Source organism: Dermacentor variabilis, chromosome 7 (genome assembly GCF_050947875.1).
Source record: "Dermacentor variabilis isolate Ectoservices chromosome 7, ASM5094787v1, whole genome shotgun sequence".
Taxonomy (NCBI): domain Eukaryota; kingdom Metazoa; phylum Arthropoda; class Arachnida; order Ixodida; family Ixodidae; genus Dermacentor; species Dermacentor variabilis.
In genome coordinates, this window is record NC_134574.1 from 75,909,538 (window position 1) to 75,926,941 (window position 17,404).

Sequence of the window (17,404 nt, forward strand, 5' to 3'; positions counted from 1 at the left end):
GCCGAGAAAGCTCTCCTCGCGTCTGACTCTGCGTGAAGTAAGGTTCAAACCTCCAGCCGCCCTCGCATATCTCGGCACACGTAACGAGTCTCGGACACGTCCACGGGCCTTTTTATATACCCTCATCAACACCTCGATGCCACCGGCAGTAGTGTATAACATAATTGTCGGGTTGTTATACTTTGTGTTTGGCGTCTCCGGCGGGTGTTATGAAATTAGGCTGGCTCGAGGGGCGCATGACGTTGACGGAAAGGCCGTTGCAGTCTTTCGATGTATTTAGCATGGCCGCTCGATCAAAGCGCGATTTGATCGAGCGGTCGTGCCTTTACATATATACCGCGGTGGCTTGTTGTCGCTGCTAGGTGAGACGGCGCGGGTTCGGTTCCTGGCCATTTTGATGAGGACGAAAAGCCAAAACACCTGTGTACCATGGATGCAGTGCTCGCTAAAGAGCCCCAGGAGATCAAAATTATTCTGCAGTCCCCCACTATGGCGTGCCTCTTAATGCGATTTTTGTTATGACACGTGAAAAACCGGACTTTTTCATGCATGTGCGAAGCCAATATCACACAGGATGGTTACGGGTGTCTATAACGCGAATGTTTAAGCGTAAGCTTTGGTGGCTGTTGTGTGTTTTTGCTGCCGATCTCGAACTCGCCGAATCGGCTGTGGGTCTGAAGGTGCTGCTTCTTCCATGACATTCTAGTGTAAAGGATGTTTTATAGCTCCTGTGCTCACAGGTTTTCTAAGCATACGCTGGTGCAGCCAAAGACTTTGTAGCGTCGCGACTATCGCCTACATGGTCGGTGAAGAAGAAGAGGGCTCGCCTGCATGTAGTGCGAGAATAGAACACGTTGGCGCGCTCAACCTTAGCGGCCGCGGTATCGGCCGCTCCTGAGATCCCGCGTCACCATGGCTGGCCAGCCTAAATAAACCGTGGCGACGACGGCTACCTCTTCGCGCCGTCTCCCACAAATTGGTGGCCCGTACGACCAAGCCCAGCCATGCCAGTGTCACCGCACCGACTCTACCAAGGCGAGAGTGAAGTAGCCTCACACGGTCCGGCAGACGTCCCGTGGTTGTAGGGTGTCCGTGAACTCTACACCTATATGTCGTACATCTGGCTCGTCGAGCTGGACAGCGACTTCCGTATCAACGAGGTTCCACGATCCGGCTGCTTTCTAGGCTGCTGCTGCCACCTCCCGGCACCGCTTCTACGAGGACTTGCGGGCAACCGTCCTTGCTCACTACGTTTTCTCGAGCGCTCAGTCACACAGCTCTCGGCACTTGAACTGTCACGTGATTCCACGTCTTGTCGTCCCACATCACCTGCGTGTACCCGTGCAAATCGTCAGCACGCGCCGGCCCCAGCATCAAGCCTATACTCGATCCATAAGCCTCCTCCCCATTTCAAAGACAGCTACGCGACGACTCCTTCCAAGAAGTTGACTGGGCCAAACGCAAGCGCTTCGGCTACTCTATGGCCCACCGCTCTCCTTCCTTAGACGTTCCCGCAAGCTATCCGCCTTGCTTTCGGAGGCACCTCACTCATCCCCGATTCAGAGGCTCTTCCACCAGCTCCACTGGGCGCAAATTTCACTTGTGATTTCCCTCTACGCCATCACTGTGGCTCCGCCTCACTCACAACCTGCGCTCCCGGTGTTGCCCGGTACACCTCTCTCGGATTCGCGTAAACCTGACACTACCAAGGATGACAGCACCTGTTTTCCGTGGCCGCTCTGACGAAAGCTCTGGCAAATTACGCAACAGACAAGCAGCGGCAGGACTTACAACGCCATCTCGAGACGAAGGTCTTTCTGGGTGTCACAATACGCCGCCCTGCAAGACCGTACCCACACCTGAAATCGTGACGCAGCATGAATGCGCAAGCGCAACAAGGCACACTCGCGACGCGACACTCGCAGTTCTTCGCTACTGCCACTCTTGCACGCCGTTCGACGACGCCATCTTCAGCGTTGTTCCCTTCAACTACCTGAACTCTCGGCACGCAGCGGTAGCCGGCAAGTACGCCTCAACTCTGCTTGCCGAGTCACACCGCACTGGGCGCGCGGATGTCGACAACGCAAGATGACGTCCTCAATGCACAAGACAATACGCCCTGTGGCCAGACCCTCTCAGCCATTTCCCCAAGAGGGCTATTTGCGCCCTTCCCCGCAACACTTAAAGGTCTCTTCTTAAAGGACTCTACGAATTGCCACTCATGTATATAGGCTTGTAGTCTGTTGGTTTTCTATACGCGCGCCTTTTGCACATATTTCAATCGCGCATCGAAATACGAGGGGGGGGGGGGGACAGAAACGGCGCGTCTATCGCCTCCAAAACCTGTGAAGAGGGCTCGCGTGCATGTAGTGCGAGAATAGAACACGCTGGTGCGGTCGACCTGAGCGGTCGCGTGTCAGCCGCTCCAGAGATCCCGCGGCACCACGGCTGGCCTGCCAAAATAAACCGTGGCTGCGGCGGCTACCTATTCGCACCGCCTCCCACAGCTTTATGAGTACGACGACGTGACGACACTAGGACGATGAAATTCAAATGGTGAGGATAATATGACGGCGACATCATGACGACGACGTCTTGTGGACAATAGGATGGAGATGAGTGTATGAGGTCGATGACGTGACGAGGACGGCGTTACGTCGATGGTATGACGAGCATCACATGACGGCGATAGAACGACCACGACGGCATCACGACGACGGTATGAAGACGACTGTATGACGATGATGGTAATTATGTAATTAGGTCGAAGCCAAAATTTATCTTAATATCTCCAAACGACGTGGCATTCGCATGTTTCTTTTTTTAGGTTTGGCTCAAGTTACATGGGACACCATACATATTGTGTGATTGAGTCAGACAGAGTTAGGTTTATTTTTCCAACTTATGGTATAGTAATTCTTGCAAAAATCTTTTCTTCTGCACGTCTTTCATTCTTATGCACAGACATAACTTTGTGTGCCCATACGGATGCTTTTAATTTCCGCAAAGTATATTGTTGGGTGTTCATTGGCGATGGCCATATCGAGAGCTCTTAGTTTGCACGAGTGCGGTGCGCCTGTTTTAAGCTTGCAAAGAAAGAGACAACAAACCCACGAAAGGTTACGTTTAATTGGAAATGCAGAAATAATAAGATAAATGAAAATGAAAGGTTGTGACGAGCAAAAGGTCGAGGTCCTTGTCCTTATTATTATTTTAGTCCTTATTTTGGTCGCTCATTAAACCGGCAATAGTAGGCTACGCCTTCCCCTGACGCTTCAAAAGGCTTTACCACACTTGAGGTTCCTGATTTTTTACATTTCTTATTCGCTGGGGTTTACTTTACTACTTAAGTTTGTAGGAGATGTGACAGATTCAGCCAGGCTCACATCATTTGTCAAACAACGAGACACGCCGCCATGTTGAGATTTGTTCCTTTCTCATCACTTCAGCCTGCAAACACAACGAACACAAAGTCCACTGCTATCATCATGTGGGCGTCCCCGGGGACATGTGCCCAGGAGTGGAGAGATGGCCCTGCAGCGGAACTAGAAAAAGGTGTGCATGTGTGCCAGGAACATTCCAGAGGTGGGACGCCTACTGTGTACCGTACAGGGACTGCGGTAAGTACCGATAAGTAAACGCTGGCTACTACACTCTAGCACTGGAGTGGAAGCTACGGCTGCACGAACCAATTGAAAGCGCAATCGTGTCCTTCAGTTTGAGGAGACTCACGTGCACCCCGCGCAGTGCGGGTGCCTGGTATCTCACAGGAGTACCGACGACTGTGGGTTCGCACAAGGCCACGTCAGTCGTCGCCTTATGTTACCTTGCGCGCCGTTGCGTTCACGCACGCTGAGACTGCAAAAGGGTGCCGAATTCTGCGCGGCAAGAACCACAGTATTGCCCTAAGTTAACGTAAACAGTTTATTTGCCTCCTGCGACATCCTGCACTGCACAAACGCCCGGTCCTGGGCTGGCTCGGGAACCAAAGGACCTCCAGGGGCGAAAGATACAGAAGAGTGCGCCGCTAGCACATCGGTACGGGAGGATAGCTCCCCACGACGCGGCGCTAGGGAAACGTGTCCCCGCGGTTATGCTGCGCACTCTCGCGACGAACAATAGGCCGACTCGCGAGAGCTAGGGCAATCTCCGTTGGCTTGGGCCTCCGATGATTACGACTCGGCGTAGTACGACCACGCGCCAGCACTAAGCACCACCGCTCTTCGGCTTAGCATTCGGAAACTGAGAAACGCCAGGTACGCGCTCCCCGTATGTGAAAGGCGCCGCAAACAAGCTCAAGTCCGATGATGCGCAAACAAAGGGCCGGCTCACGAGAGGAAAAGCGTGCAGGTGCCCTAGCGCTGTCCGAGAAAGGTCTTTCTCGCACTCAGTGCAGGCGGCAGTGCGAGATACATCGCCGCAAACCAGTCTGTGGTAAAATCCACCCGCGGCATCCGTCGACGGTAAAAAATGAGGGGCTTAGGAACGCAGAAACGGGTGAATCCCCGTACAAAGGCACCGAAGCCCACCTGCACACCCGCCAACTTTCGCATCATCGCAGGAAAGGCAGGCAAGCAGACACGCAGGCAGACGAGCAGGGCAGTAATTCGGTAGGCAGGAAGGCTAGGCACCGCTTCGTGCTACAGGCAACAACCATGTGTTCCGCTTCGATATGCTGGTGCCATTGATAAAAATGCTCAACACCTTCACGATATTGCAGTGCGCTGCTTGCGTAGGAGTGGCATATCAAGGAACAATAGGCCTCGTTGAAAATCATACCCGATAACGCATGTACTTCCAAGAGATAAGGTGAGTAAAGACATTAGCCTCGCAAAAATATGCTCCCACTTGCGCTATATGCAAGACGCGTGCACAACGTTTAACCGCAGTTTCATGAACAAGATTAGACAGAGTAGGCCGACATGTAGCGATACGCTTATTTAGCACGTGGTTTATTTCACCTCGAACTCCTTTCATGCAGCTGCGACGACTTATCTATGCAAAAAAATGGCAACAGGAAACACAGTAATTAATGGTAAGCGCACCCGTTGCCAATGCTTCCAAAAGTTTCCATTAGCACCAAACTGGTTTATTGCCAGCCTCTTTTAATCGCGCCAACAGCGGGAAGAAACGTGAATTTATGTCTTTTTTGTTTTTATTTATATATCTCCTCTTTTGCTCACTGAGCCCCCCACACATCTTCTACCCTTCTTCCTATGCCTGGCTAGTCCAATAACCACTAGCACAGTTTTGTATAGCAGCTGCTAGTACCAGAACGATGATATGTTTCTCTATCTTTGCTGGTTTTTTCTCTCTTTTTCATAAACCTTGAACATCTAATGCAAATAAAGTCTTCAGGAGCCGCAAGCCAGAAGAGGTAAGTAATATTTACGAGATAACAATATATACTTATCCCTAGTAGAACTTGTAGATCATGATCCTGTTCATGGTCCCCCTTCTTTTTCTTATCTTCTCTTCCCTCCGAGCTGATTAACAGTGATTAACACTGTTACTTCAGGCAGACTTCTGTGTATTTCTTGCAATATCAATTATATCGACACTTAAGGCGAATTTTCTCCTCCGTCGTCGCCTCGAGGTTTCGTTTAAAGTACCAGTGCGACATGATCCTATCACACGCCTTATGCTGTGATGTGAGGTGAAGCTTGCGAGGGTAAGCTTAGAAGGATGGCTGCTTGATGGGTGCCCAATGCTGCAGGTCATGTGATGAAGCGTCCGCGAGGCGGGGAGGTGGGGGGTGAGGAGGGAGGAAGCTCAGCGCAGGTCTCTTCCTCTAGCCCGACCGTGCATCGCCAGTGCCCTACCTTGGAGGTGGTCTCCGGTGGGTGCAAAGAGAGTGAACGGAGTTGACTGGTTGTTGCATGTGTGCTGTCTGCGCACGCGTCTAGGGCTGGACGTCGCGTAACCCCAAGTTTCTCAAACGCGTTGAAGGGAGAGGCAGTAGAAGCGTTCGCTCGATCACCTCTGTTTACGCTCTTCAGCACGCCCGCGTTGTGACAGCGAGCGTTCGTGGCCATCGAGTGAGATCTGTTCATGTTTGTCTGAGCGCGCGTGACACGATGACTGCTAATTTAATAAGCGTATATGTACTGTTTTGCTGTAATTTATACAGCTGATAAAACTACGAACCCTAAATAGTGTAGTTGTGCAATACTTAAAAATTGATATCAATGTTTTGTTTTCGAGTGAAATAGACATTCGAAAAAATTCTCCCTACACTCTGTGTATTAAGAGCGGACGTCATCATCATCATCAGCCTGGTTACGCCCACTGCCGGGCAAAGGCTTCTCTCATACTTTTCCAACTGCCCCGGTCATGTATTAAATGTGGCCTTGTTGTCCCTGCAAACTTCTTAATCTCATCCGCCCACCTAACTTTCTGCCGTCCCCTGCTACGCTTCCATTCCCTTGGAATCCAGTCCGTAACCCTTAATGACCATCGGTTATCTTCCCTCCTCATTACATGTCCTGCCTATGCCCATTTCTTTTTCCTGATTTCAACTAAGATGCCATTAACTCGCGTTTGTTCCTTCACCCAATCTGCTCTTTTCTTATCCCTTAACGTTACACCTAACATTCTTCTTTCCATAGCTCGTTGCGTCGTCCTCAATTTAAGTAGAACTCTTTTCGTAAGCCTCCAGGTTTCTGCCCCGTTCGTGAGTACTGGTAAGACACAGATGTTATACACTTTTCTCTTCAGGGATAATGGCAACCTGCTGTTCATGATCTGAAATGTCTGCCAAACGCACCCCAGCCCATTCTTATTCTTCTAATTGTTTCAGTCTCATGATCCAGATCCGCAGTCACTACCTGCTCTAAGTAGATGTATTCCCTTACCACTTCCAGTGCCTCACTACCTATCGTAAACTGCTGTTCTCTTCCGAGACTGTTATACATTACTTTAGTTTTCTGCAGATTAATTTTTAGACACACCCTTCTGCTTTGCCTCTCCAGGCCAGTGAGCATGCATTGCGATTGGTGCCCTGAGTTACTAAGCAAGGCAATATCATCAGCAAATCACAAGTTACTAAGGTATTCTTCATTAAATTTTATCCCGAATTCTTCCCAATCCAGGTCTCTGAATACCTCCTGTAAACTCGCTGTGAATAGCATTGGAGAGATCGTATCTCCCTGCCTGACGCCTTTCTTTATGGAGGACCACGGTGGCGGTGGAGTGGCTATAGATATCTTTCAGTATTTTTACATGCGGCTAGTCTACACCCTGATTCCGCAATGCCTCCATGACTGCTGAGGTTTCGACTGACTCAAACGCTTTCTCGTAATCAATGAAAGCTACATATAAGGGTTGATTATATTCCGCACATTTCTCTATCACCTGATTCATAGTGTGAATATGGTCTATTGTTGAGTAGCCTTTACGGAATCCTGCCTGGTCCTTTGGTTGACAGACGTATAAGGTGTTCCTGATTCTATTTGCGGTTACCTTAGTAAACACTTTGTAGGCAACGGACAGTGTTAAATATTATGCTCCGAAAAAGAAGAGAAGAAGACAAAGGGAGAAACGAGCGTGGAGCCGAGCGCGCGCCGACATTTCTTTAGTTGTTTTTACAAGCGTCGAATAAAAGAAGACGTTCTCTACTTCGGCTCCGCTTCCTGGTTTTCAACATATGGTGCCGTGACCAGGATTTGAGTTGACCCCTGACGATGAAGCGAGCTACCTGAAGAGGACGACCGACCGACGCGATCAACGCGACGACGCTGCGACAGAATCGAAGAACGATCCACGTCATCACGAGGCCTACCATTCCCGACGTGACGACATGGAAACACTACGACGGAAGCGTGCTACCGTTCGAGCGGCGGTCACCAGGATCATCAACGACATGACAACTCTTATGCAGATGGAACCAACGCCATACGGTGAGCTGACCGACCATCTTAACCTATTGAAGATAAAGTAAACTATGCTTACGGACCTTGATAACCAAGTAGAAGAGCATGTTACGGACGATAACTTTGAGGATCAGCTTCAAAGCGTCGGACAGTGTCAAGAATCTACCGTCCTCGCGAAATCCCGATCTGAACGCATTTTATCCGCTCAGCAAACAACGGCTGCGCACACATCTCACGATGACTTTCATCAAGCACGCGCACACGTTAAGCTACCGAAGCTCGATGTGTCGAAGTTTCATGGTGACCCCATTAAATAGCCAGAATTTTGGGATCAATTTGAGTCTACTGTTCACCAGAACCGATATATCACAGACGTAGACAAATTGAAATATCTTCGGAGCTACTTGAGGGGTAAAGCGGAAGGTGTCATCAGCGGCCTGTCGACAACTAACGAGAGCTATAGCACAGCTATAGAACTTCTCAAAGAAAGATTCGGTCAGAAGTCACTGATTGTTAACGACCACATGCGTCGCCTTCTAAACCTACGTAAAGTTCGTTCTTGCGAAGATTTCGAAGCGCTTCAAAGGTTGCATGAAGAAGTGCAGATTCGCGTGAGATCCCTGCATAACCTTGGCGTAGAAGAAAAAGAATATGGAGTGCTTCTGAAAACTGCTAGAATACAAAATCTTCCGCAAGAAATGGTACTCCGTTATAATCAGCGCATCTTGCCTTTGTTGCGTTTCGCCTGCGACACGTGGTTTTGCCGGCGCGACTGCGGCGGGGCGGCAGACATTTTGGCCCGATCGTCGTCGCCGCAACGCTCATCGGCAGGTGTTTCCAGGCGCGACTGCGGCGATGCGACCGCAAAGGATCACCCTCTCATTCCAGTCATTGTGCCCGAACCAGGCGAAGCGAAAGCAGGGATCATCCTCTCATTACAGTCATTGTGCCCGACCGGCAGCGCTACGACAGGGTGCTACGAGATCGTGCTCGACATGGTGCTACGGCAGCGCTACGACAGGGTGCTACGAGATCGTGCTCGACATGGTGCTACGGCAGCGCTTCGACAGTGTGCGTCACCATTAGCCCATTGTACATTCACGTGCTCGTCTTTTGAGGGGTTCCTTCTTGCCCTCAACTGCGAGAGTATAAAAACAGCTGCCCCCGGACGCCAAAAGGAGGGCTCCGATTTCTTCTGTTGAGTGAAGTGCTCTCCCGTCTCTCTACTTCGGTCAAACCTGACCGCCAACTCTTTGCGATGTTAAAATAAACAAGTTGTTTCGTTGTTACCAGTCGACTCATGCTTTGCCGGGACCTTCGGATGCTTCCAGTTGTACCCCAGGCCGCCAGGCCAACGCTACCCTTGGGGCTTGCGACCCAGGTACAACCACGGGCGTCAGCGCCGAGTTCCCAACCGATCGTACCAGCGGTGCGATCCAAACATCTGGTTGGCAGCGGTGAGATCGCCTCCGACTTCAAACAACTGTCTGCCAGCGGTGAGATCGCGACAACGGAGGCCAGCAGCGAAGAGATGCAGTTGACGGTATGCTGAGCAGCTCAACGACGATCCGGGAGCAGTGCAACGAGCCCTGTGTGACGACTGGTTGCCTGCAGCGGAACGACTGCGCGGAATTCCTGCCTGCGAGGTTTGGTGAGTGCGGGACTTTCTTCTTCTGAGCTTTGCCAGGCTTTTGTTAGTGTCAGAAACAGAGCTGGTAATTGTGGTTGTCGTTGCTGCCGGGTTAGTTTGCGGCAAGACAATAGTAAGCAGTAGAGAAAGCAGCATTCAGAGCAGCCATGGATTTGAAGTCGTTGCGCAAACCGAAATTGTTGGAGCTTGCAAGAGAGTTGGGTCTGGATGTCTCAGACAAACTAAGAAAACCTGAACTGCTAAAGGCTATTCTTGAGTTAGAGGCTGAGGATGACGAGCTGTCGGAATGCCTTGAGACTATTGAGGAGAGGTCAAAAAGACAGGAGCGCGAACTTAAAGAGCAAAAAGAGAGACAGGAGCGTGAACGTAAAGAACAGAAAGAGCGAGAGCAACAAGAGAAAAAAGAAGAGCGCGAACACGCTTTGGAAATGAAGCGTCTCGAGGTAGAGATGGAACGCGCTCGTAATGGAAGTCAGGCACACGGTGCAGGAGAACGAGTATTGTTCAAAATGACTGACCTGATGCGGCCGTTTAAGCTTGGAGAGGACATTGGTTTGTTCCTGGTTAACTTTGAGCGAACGTGCGAGAAGCAGGGGTTCTCTCGGGAAACGTGGCCACAGCGCTTGCTCACTTTGTTACCCGGCGAGGCGGCCGACGTAGTCGCTCGCTTGGATAGAGAGGAAGCAGAGGATTTCGACAAAGTAAAATCGAGTCTGCTAAAAAAGTACCGGCTGTCTGCGGAGGCGTTCCGTCGGAAGTTTCGGGAAAATGAGAAAGGCAAAAGTGAGTCATATACAGAGTTTGCGTATAGGCTTATGTCAAACATGCAGGAGTGGCTCAAAGAAGAGAAAGCGTTTGGTGACCACGATAAAGTTCTGCAGTGTTTCGGGCTAGAACAGTTTTATAGTCGGTTACCGGAGAACGTGCGATACTGGGTCTTGGATAGGCCAGACGTTTGTACGGTGGCTAAAGCCGCTGAGCTAGCCGAGGAGTTTGTGACGCGTCGGGCTCGCGGAGCTAAGGACGGTCAAAAGGGTGAATTTGGCTCGAAGTTTGAGAGGCCGAAGTTCACACCCATGAGAGCAAAGGGGAACACGCGTAGTGCGGATGCGAGTGAAAGCAGTCCGACCAAACGTAAAGAGACAGCCGAAGCCGAACGCAGAAAGCGGTTCGAGATGAGGCAAGCGCGCGTTTGTTATACGTGCCAGAAGCCGGGTCACTTTTCGGCGCAGTGTCCGGAAACAACACCAAAAGTTGTGTTTTTTTCAATAGGCAGCACTGACGAGAACATGAAGCTTCTCGAGCCTTACATGCGAGACCTCCTCGTGAACGGGAAAGAGTGCCGAGTGCTTCGCGATTCCGCAGCTACGATGGATGTAGTTCACCCGTCTTATGTAGAACCCCATATGTTCACGGGCGAGTGCGCATGGATCAAGCAAGCCGTGGAAGCTCATAGCGTGTGTCTGCCGGTAGCAAAAGTGCTTATTGAAGGACCTTTCGGAGCGCTTGAGACGGAGGCGGCAGTGTCATCTATGCTGCCACCCCAGTACCCGTACCTATTTTCAAACAGGTCCGATCACCTCCTGCGCGAGAAGGGGCTTTTGTTTGGTGAAGCTAGTGTTCAGGCCTTAACCAGGTCGAAGGTTCGGGAGCTCGCTGCAAAGGCGGTAGTTGCGGGGCCGACGTTATCAAACAACGAAAAAGGGTCAGAGGCGCAGCAAGCTGATATTCCGAGCACGCCCGAACTGAATAAACTTGAGTCTGTAACGTTAAAGGCGCCAGATACTGGAGAGGAAACGCCCGACGCGGGAAAGTTAGAAGAGCTATCTACTGATTTGCTCATCGCGCCTACGTCAGACGGACTTGATAGGTTGCTAAAAGTCAGCCGGTCGGCTTTGATAGCCGAGCAAAAGAAGGATGGTAGCCTAGAAAACATACGCTGCAATGTCAAAGAAGGTATCGCCAGGAAAACTGCGCGTTTTGTGGAAAAGGGTGGAGTCCTGTACCGGAAGTATCTAGACCGCAGAGGAGTGGAGTTCGATCAGCTGATCGTTCCTCAATGCTATCGTCAGGATCTGTTGCGCTTGTCACACGGGGGTTCGTGGTCCGGACACCTTGGAGTTAAGAAAACTAAGGACCGTCTCTTGCAAGAGTACTATTGGCCAGGGTGTTTTCGGGACGCAGACCATTTCGTGAGGACATGTGACACTTGTCAGCGGGTGGGCAAACCAGGGGACAAATCGAGGGCGCCGTTGAAATTGGTACCTATCATTACGGAGCCTTTTAGACGGCTCGTTATTGATACAGTGGGACCTCTGCCGGTAACAGCCACGGGGTACAGACACATTTTGACTGTGATCTGCCCAGCGACAAAGTTCCCTGAAGCAGTGCCGCTTAAAGAACTCAGCTCAGTTGAGATAGTTAATGCACTACTGTCCATATTTGCGCGAGTTGGTTTCCCTGCGGAAATCCAATCAGATCAGGGCACAGTGTTTACTAGCGCTTTGACGACAACTTTTCTCGAAAGGTGTGGGGTAAAGCTGTTACACAGCTCAGTGTACCACCCACAGTCGAATTCCGTTGAGAAGCTCCACTCCGTCATGAAGCGCGTGTTGAGAGCGTTGTGTTTTGAACATCGAACTGACTGGGAGCTGTGTCTGCCTGGGGTGATGTTTGCTTTAAGGACCGCGCCGCATGCGGCTACGGGGTTTTCGCCAGCTGAACTGGTGTACGGTCGCTCGCTTCGATCTCCGCTTCGCATGCTTCGAGAATCGTGGGAAGGTAGGGGCGACGACCCAGTCGTGGTGGAGTACGTGCTTAAGCTCCTCGAACGCTTAAGAAGGGCACAGGAGTTGTCAGGTGAAGCAATGACAAAGGCCCAGCAGAGGGCCAAGGTTTATTATGATCGGACAGCCAGGGCCCGTCGTTTTGAGGTTGGCGATGAGGTCATGATATTGCGCACATCGCTAAACAACAAACTAGACGTGCAGTGGGAGGGCCCAGCACGAATTGTTCAGAAACTGTCGGACGTTAACTACGTGGTAAGTCTGCCAGGAAAGCGGAAAGCACAGCAAGTTTACCACTGTAATCTGCTCAAACCTTATAGACAAAGGGAAGCAGTGGTGTGCATGATGGTAAACGTTCCTGAAGAGCTTCCGATCGAGCTTCCGGGACTAGGCTCAGTGACGAACAGGGAAGACACCGGTCAAGTCATTAGTGACCTTATCAGTAAAGCACCGCTGTCGCCCGAGCAGAAAACCGAACTACACCAGCTATTACAAGAGTTTCAAGGTCTGTTCTCTGAGAGGCCTGGTAGGACTTCTGTACTTACTCATGATATAGAACTTACCTCCACAGAGCCAGTACGATCGGGTGTCACCCCGCCAGAGCGATATTATGGAGGCTGAGGTAAAGAAAATGCTACAGCTCGGTGTTATTGAGGCAGGTGAGAGTGATTATACCTCCCCTTTGATTTTAGTTGAGGTACCGGGCAAGGAACCTCGTCCTTGCGTCGACTACCGCAGGCTTAATTCCATCACTAAGGATCAAATTTATCCGATCCCTAACATCGAGGAGCGCCTTGAGAAAGTTAGTAGCGCTCAGTTTATTTCCACCCTAGATCTTGTCAGGGGTTATTGGCAGGTTCCACTTACAGAAGAGGCTAGTAGGTATGCGGCGTTCATTTCACCAATGGGAACATTCCGTCCTAAAGTGTTGAGTTTTGGTTTGAAGAACGCGCCATACTGTTTTTCAAGTCTCATGGATAAAGTGTTGCGGGGACAGCAAGAATTCGCTTTACCGTATCTAGACGACGTAGCGATATTCTCCGCATCCTGGTCTGAGCATATGGCACACTTGCGGGCAGTGCTAACCCGCCTGCGCGAAGCGGGCTTGACAGTCAAGGCTCCTAAGTGCCAGTTAGCACAGGCCGAGGTTGTCTACCTCGGTCACGTGATTGGTCAGGGTCGTCGCCGCCCCTCTGAAATAAAAGTGGCCGCTGTGCGAGACTTTCCGCAACCGCGCACCAAGACCGATATTCGGTCGTTCTTGGGTGTCGCCGGCTACTATCAGAGGTACATCCCTAGGTACTCTGATATCGCGGCTCCCCTGACGGATGCTCTAAGAAAGACAGAGCCTCAAACAGTCGTCTGGGACGAGACAAAGGAAAGAGCTTTTAGCGCCCTAAAGAGTGCCCTAACAAACCAGCCTGTGCTACGATCGCCAGACTATACAAAAGGGTTCATTGTTCAGTGCGATGCTAGTGAGCGAGGCATGGGCGTTGTGCTGTGCCAACGGGAAAATGGAGAAGTAGAACACCCCATCCTGTATGCTAGTCGTAAGCTGTCCAGTCGTGAGCAGGCGTATAGCGCCACCGAGAAAGAGTGTGCGTGTCTCGTGTGGGCCGTTCAGAAATTGTCATGCTATCTAGCCGGCTCGAGGTTTATCATTGAGACGGATCACTGCCCTCTCCAATGGCTGCAGACCATCTCTCCCAAAAATGGCCGCCTCCTGCGCTGGAGCCTCGCTTTACAACAATATTCCTTTGAGGTGCGTTACAAAAAGGGGAGTCTCAACGGTAACGCCGATGGCTTAAGTCGAAGCCCCTAACGTAGGAATCAGCCTCAAAATTGTTTGTTACTGATGTTTTTCTTCCTGAGGCAGGATTTTTTTTAACATATTGCTTTTGTTTAGTGTTTCAAAGTGATGATATGCTTTCTAGTGCAATTTTTCAATTTGTGGACGCGTTCTGAGTGAGGCTAGACTACTGTAAGGAACTAGGCAGTGGTATAAAAAGGGGAAAGAGCCTGGCAGGGCTTAGTGAGGGTTGTGCCGTGCTTGCTGACTGAGCGGTTGAGTTTCAGCGTAGTTCTAACGCTTGCCGGGAACGAGAACAAAAATGTGAACTCTCCCGAAGTCACTTTGCAGTGTCCCGTGCGAACCTGAACGAGAGAACGAGGCCTTCTCTGTGCGCTGCGCTCAAGAAACGTCGAGGGACGCCCGACTTCGGTTATGAGCATCATCGAGCGACATCCCTCCGGACAGCGGATGCAGTCCCCTGTCCATCGGGATCTCCTTCCCCCGGCGGGGCGGTCTGTTGCGTTTCGCCTGCGACACGTGGTTTTGCCGGCGCGACTGCGGCGGGGCGGCAGACATTTTGGCCCGATCGTCGTCGCCGCAACGCTCATCGGCAGGTGTTTCCAGGCGCGACTGCGGCGATGCGACCGCAAAGGATCACCCTCTCATTCCAGTCATTGTGCCCGAACCAGGCGAAGCGAAAGCAGGGATCATCCTCTCATTACAGTCATTGTGCCCGACCGGCAGCGCTACGACAGGGTGCTACGAGATCGTGCTCGACATGGTGCTACGGCAGCGCTACGACAGGGTGCTACGAGATCGTGCTCGACATGGTGCTACGGCAGCGCTTCGACAGTGTGCGTCACCATTAGCCCATTGTACATTCACGTGCTCGTCTTTTGAGGGGTTCCTTCTTGCCCTCAACTGCGAGAGTATAAAAACAGCTGCCCCCGGACGCCAAAAGGAGGGCTCCGATTTCTTCTGTTGAGTGAAGTGCTCTCCCGTCTCTCTACTTCGGTCAAACCTGACCGCCAACTCTTTGCGATGTTAAAATAAACAAGTTGTTTCGTTGTTACCAGTCGACTCATGCTTTGCCGGGACCTTCGGATGCTTCCAGTTGTACCCCAGGCCGCCAGGCCAACGCTACCCTTGGGGCTTGCGACCCAGGTACAACCACGGGCGTCAGCGCCGAGTTCCCAACCGATCGTACCAGCGGTGCGATCCAAACACCTTCTACAAATACAGGCGTTACTAGTGACAGGCTAAATGAAATGTCTGTTCTTCTAGACTTCTTGAGCCTTGAAGTAAGAAGCCGAGAACAGACTATAATAATGACTTCTGACAAGAGAGAACAAGCCTCAACAGCAAAACGGCAATCTAATGAGCATTTCCAAGGTTCTGCATCTATGCTAACCGTGAAACTGACTCCAGAGAGTTGTATATTATGCGGAGACAAAGATCACTCGGTGGATGTCTGCCCAACGGAACTAACATTCGACGAGAAAAAGCAGAAACTACGGAAATTAGGATGCTGTTTCCGCTGCGCTAGACAATTTCACAAAGCTAAGGAATGCCGAAGCTGTAAGAGACTAAGCTGTGCGAAATGCAAGGGACGACATATCACCACGATGTGTGACCCAAAATGGAAGCAGAAGAATACAGAAACGCAGACAACTGTTACCAGCTCATCAACGGACTCGCTAAAGTACAGAGTTCTTCTGCAGACCGCCCAAGTTTGGGCTGTGGGCGCTGGAAGCAGATGCTTTGTAACAATGTTGATTGATGGTGGCAGTCAGCGCAGCTTCATCACAGAAGAACTGTCTAGGAAGCTGAAAGCCACTGTGTTAGCCGAAGAGCAGCTCACCATCTCGGGATTCGGAAACGTTTCAGCACCGCGGAAATATTATAAGAGAGTACGAGTCACGCTGCATACCCAGTACGACTCAAACTCACTTGAAGTAGAGGCTATAGAAGTTCCCGAAATATGCAATGGCTTGTCAGCATTAACAGAGACAAATGTACTTGCAAAGTTGAAAAGCAAAAACTTACGTTTGGCTGACGTCAACGCAGTTCAGGTCTCACCTGAGCCTGGAATAAGCGTCCCTATAGGTGCAGACTATTACTGGCAGCTTGTCAGCGGAAGAATTCACCGACTGGACGATTCCTTGACAGCCATCGAAACTATCATAGGATGGACACTTCATGGAGATACGAGAAGTCCACCTAAGTTCTACAAGCGGGAAACCATAAGGAACTTCAATATATGCCTAACGGAGGCCAACGTTTCCCAGCAACTGAGGTCTTTCTGGGAAGTAGAACATCTGGGGCTGACTAACGAAGACAGACTTTCGAAAGATGACGAACACGTCCTCAACAACTTCGTGAAAACAACTGTTAGAAACAATGGTCGCTATCAAGTTGAACTGCCGTGGCGCAGCAATTGTTCCCAGCTTAAGGATAACCGGGATGTTGCGTTAAAGAGGCTGGAGTCTTTGCAGAGAACGCTACATCGACAACCAGAGTTTCTGAAGGAATATGACACTGTCATTAGGAGCTACTATAACAAAGACTTCGCTGAGAAGGTCACAATGGGCAGTACGAGTGAACATATCACGTACTATATTTGCCACACCGAGCAGTAGTGCGACGCGACAGAACTACGAATAAAGTACGGGTGGTATTCGACGCCTCTTCTCATGCTTCGGACTCGCCCTCACTTAACGACGTCTTGAGGACGGGGCCGAATTTGAACCCCAACATCCTCGACTTACTGCTGAAGTTTCGCAGCTTCAAGATTGGAATGTCCGCCGACATCGAAGAAGCGTTTCTTCAAATATCGCTGGCTGAACAAGACCGAGACGCGTTTCGTTATTTCTGGTTTGAAGAAGGGTCTTCCAATATTGAAGAACTGCGCATGACAAGGGTTCCTTTTGGCGCCTGCAGCAGTCCATTTCTCCTGGCTGCAACTCTGCGATACCACTTCCAACTGGTAGAAGACAAATACCCTTCTACTGCCAAACTATTGAAAGATCATTTCTACGTAGATGACTTGGTTACAGGGGCACAGAACAAAGAAGAAGCGCAGCAAGTTGTTAGCGATTGTTTCAGTATCTTGAAAGAGGCAGGAATGCATCTAACAAAGTGGACGACAAATGATGGACACTTACGAAACTTTTACAATAGTAGAGACTTAAAGGTACAGTTCGATGTGGAAAAAGAAAAGAAGATTCTTGGTCTCGTTTGGTATACCGACAAAGAATTCTTAAAGCCATCACTAACGAAGATGATTGAATCATTGAGCGAACAA

At 50.5% G+C, this 17,404-nt stretch overlaps 1 protein-coding gene across 1 annotated transcript in view; it reads left to right on the plus strand.

Moving 5' to 3' along the window:
- LOC142586852 (uncharacterized) overlaps window positions 1-17,404 on the plus strand; it is a 78,093-nt gene that overhangs the window by 12,633 nt on the left and 48,056 nt on the right. Inside the window, exons 3-4 of the mRNA XM_075697723.1 lie at window positions 3,450-3,620; window positions 5,352-5,377. Coding sequence (XP_075553838.1) covers window positions 3,450-3,620; window positions 5,352-5,377 — 197 coding nt within the window. The remainder of the gene's footprint in view (window positions 1-3,449; window positions 3,621-5,351; window positions 5,378-17,404) is intronic.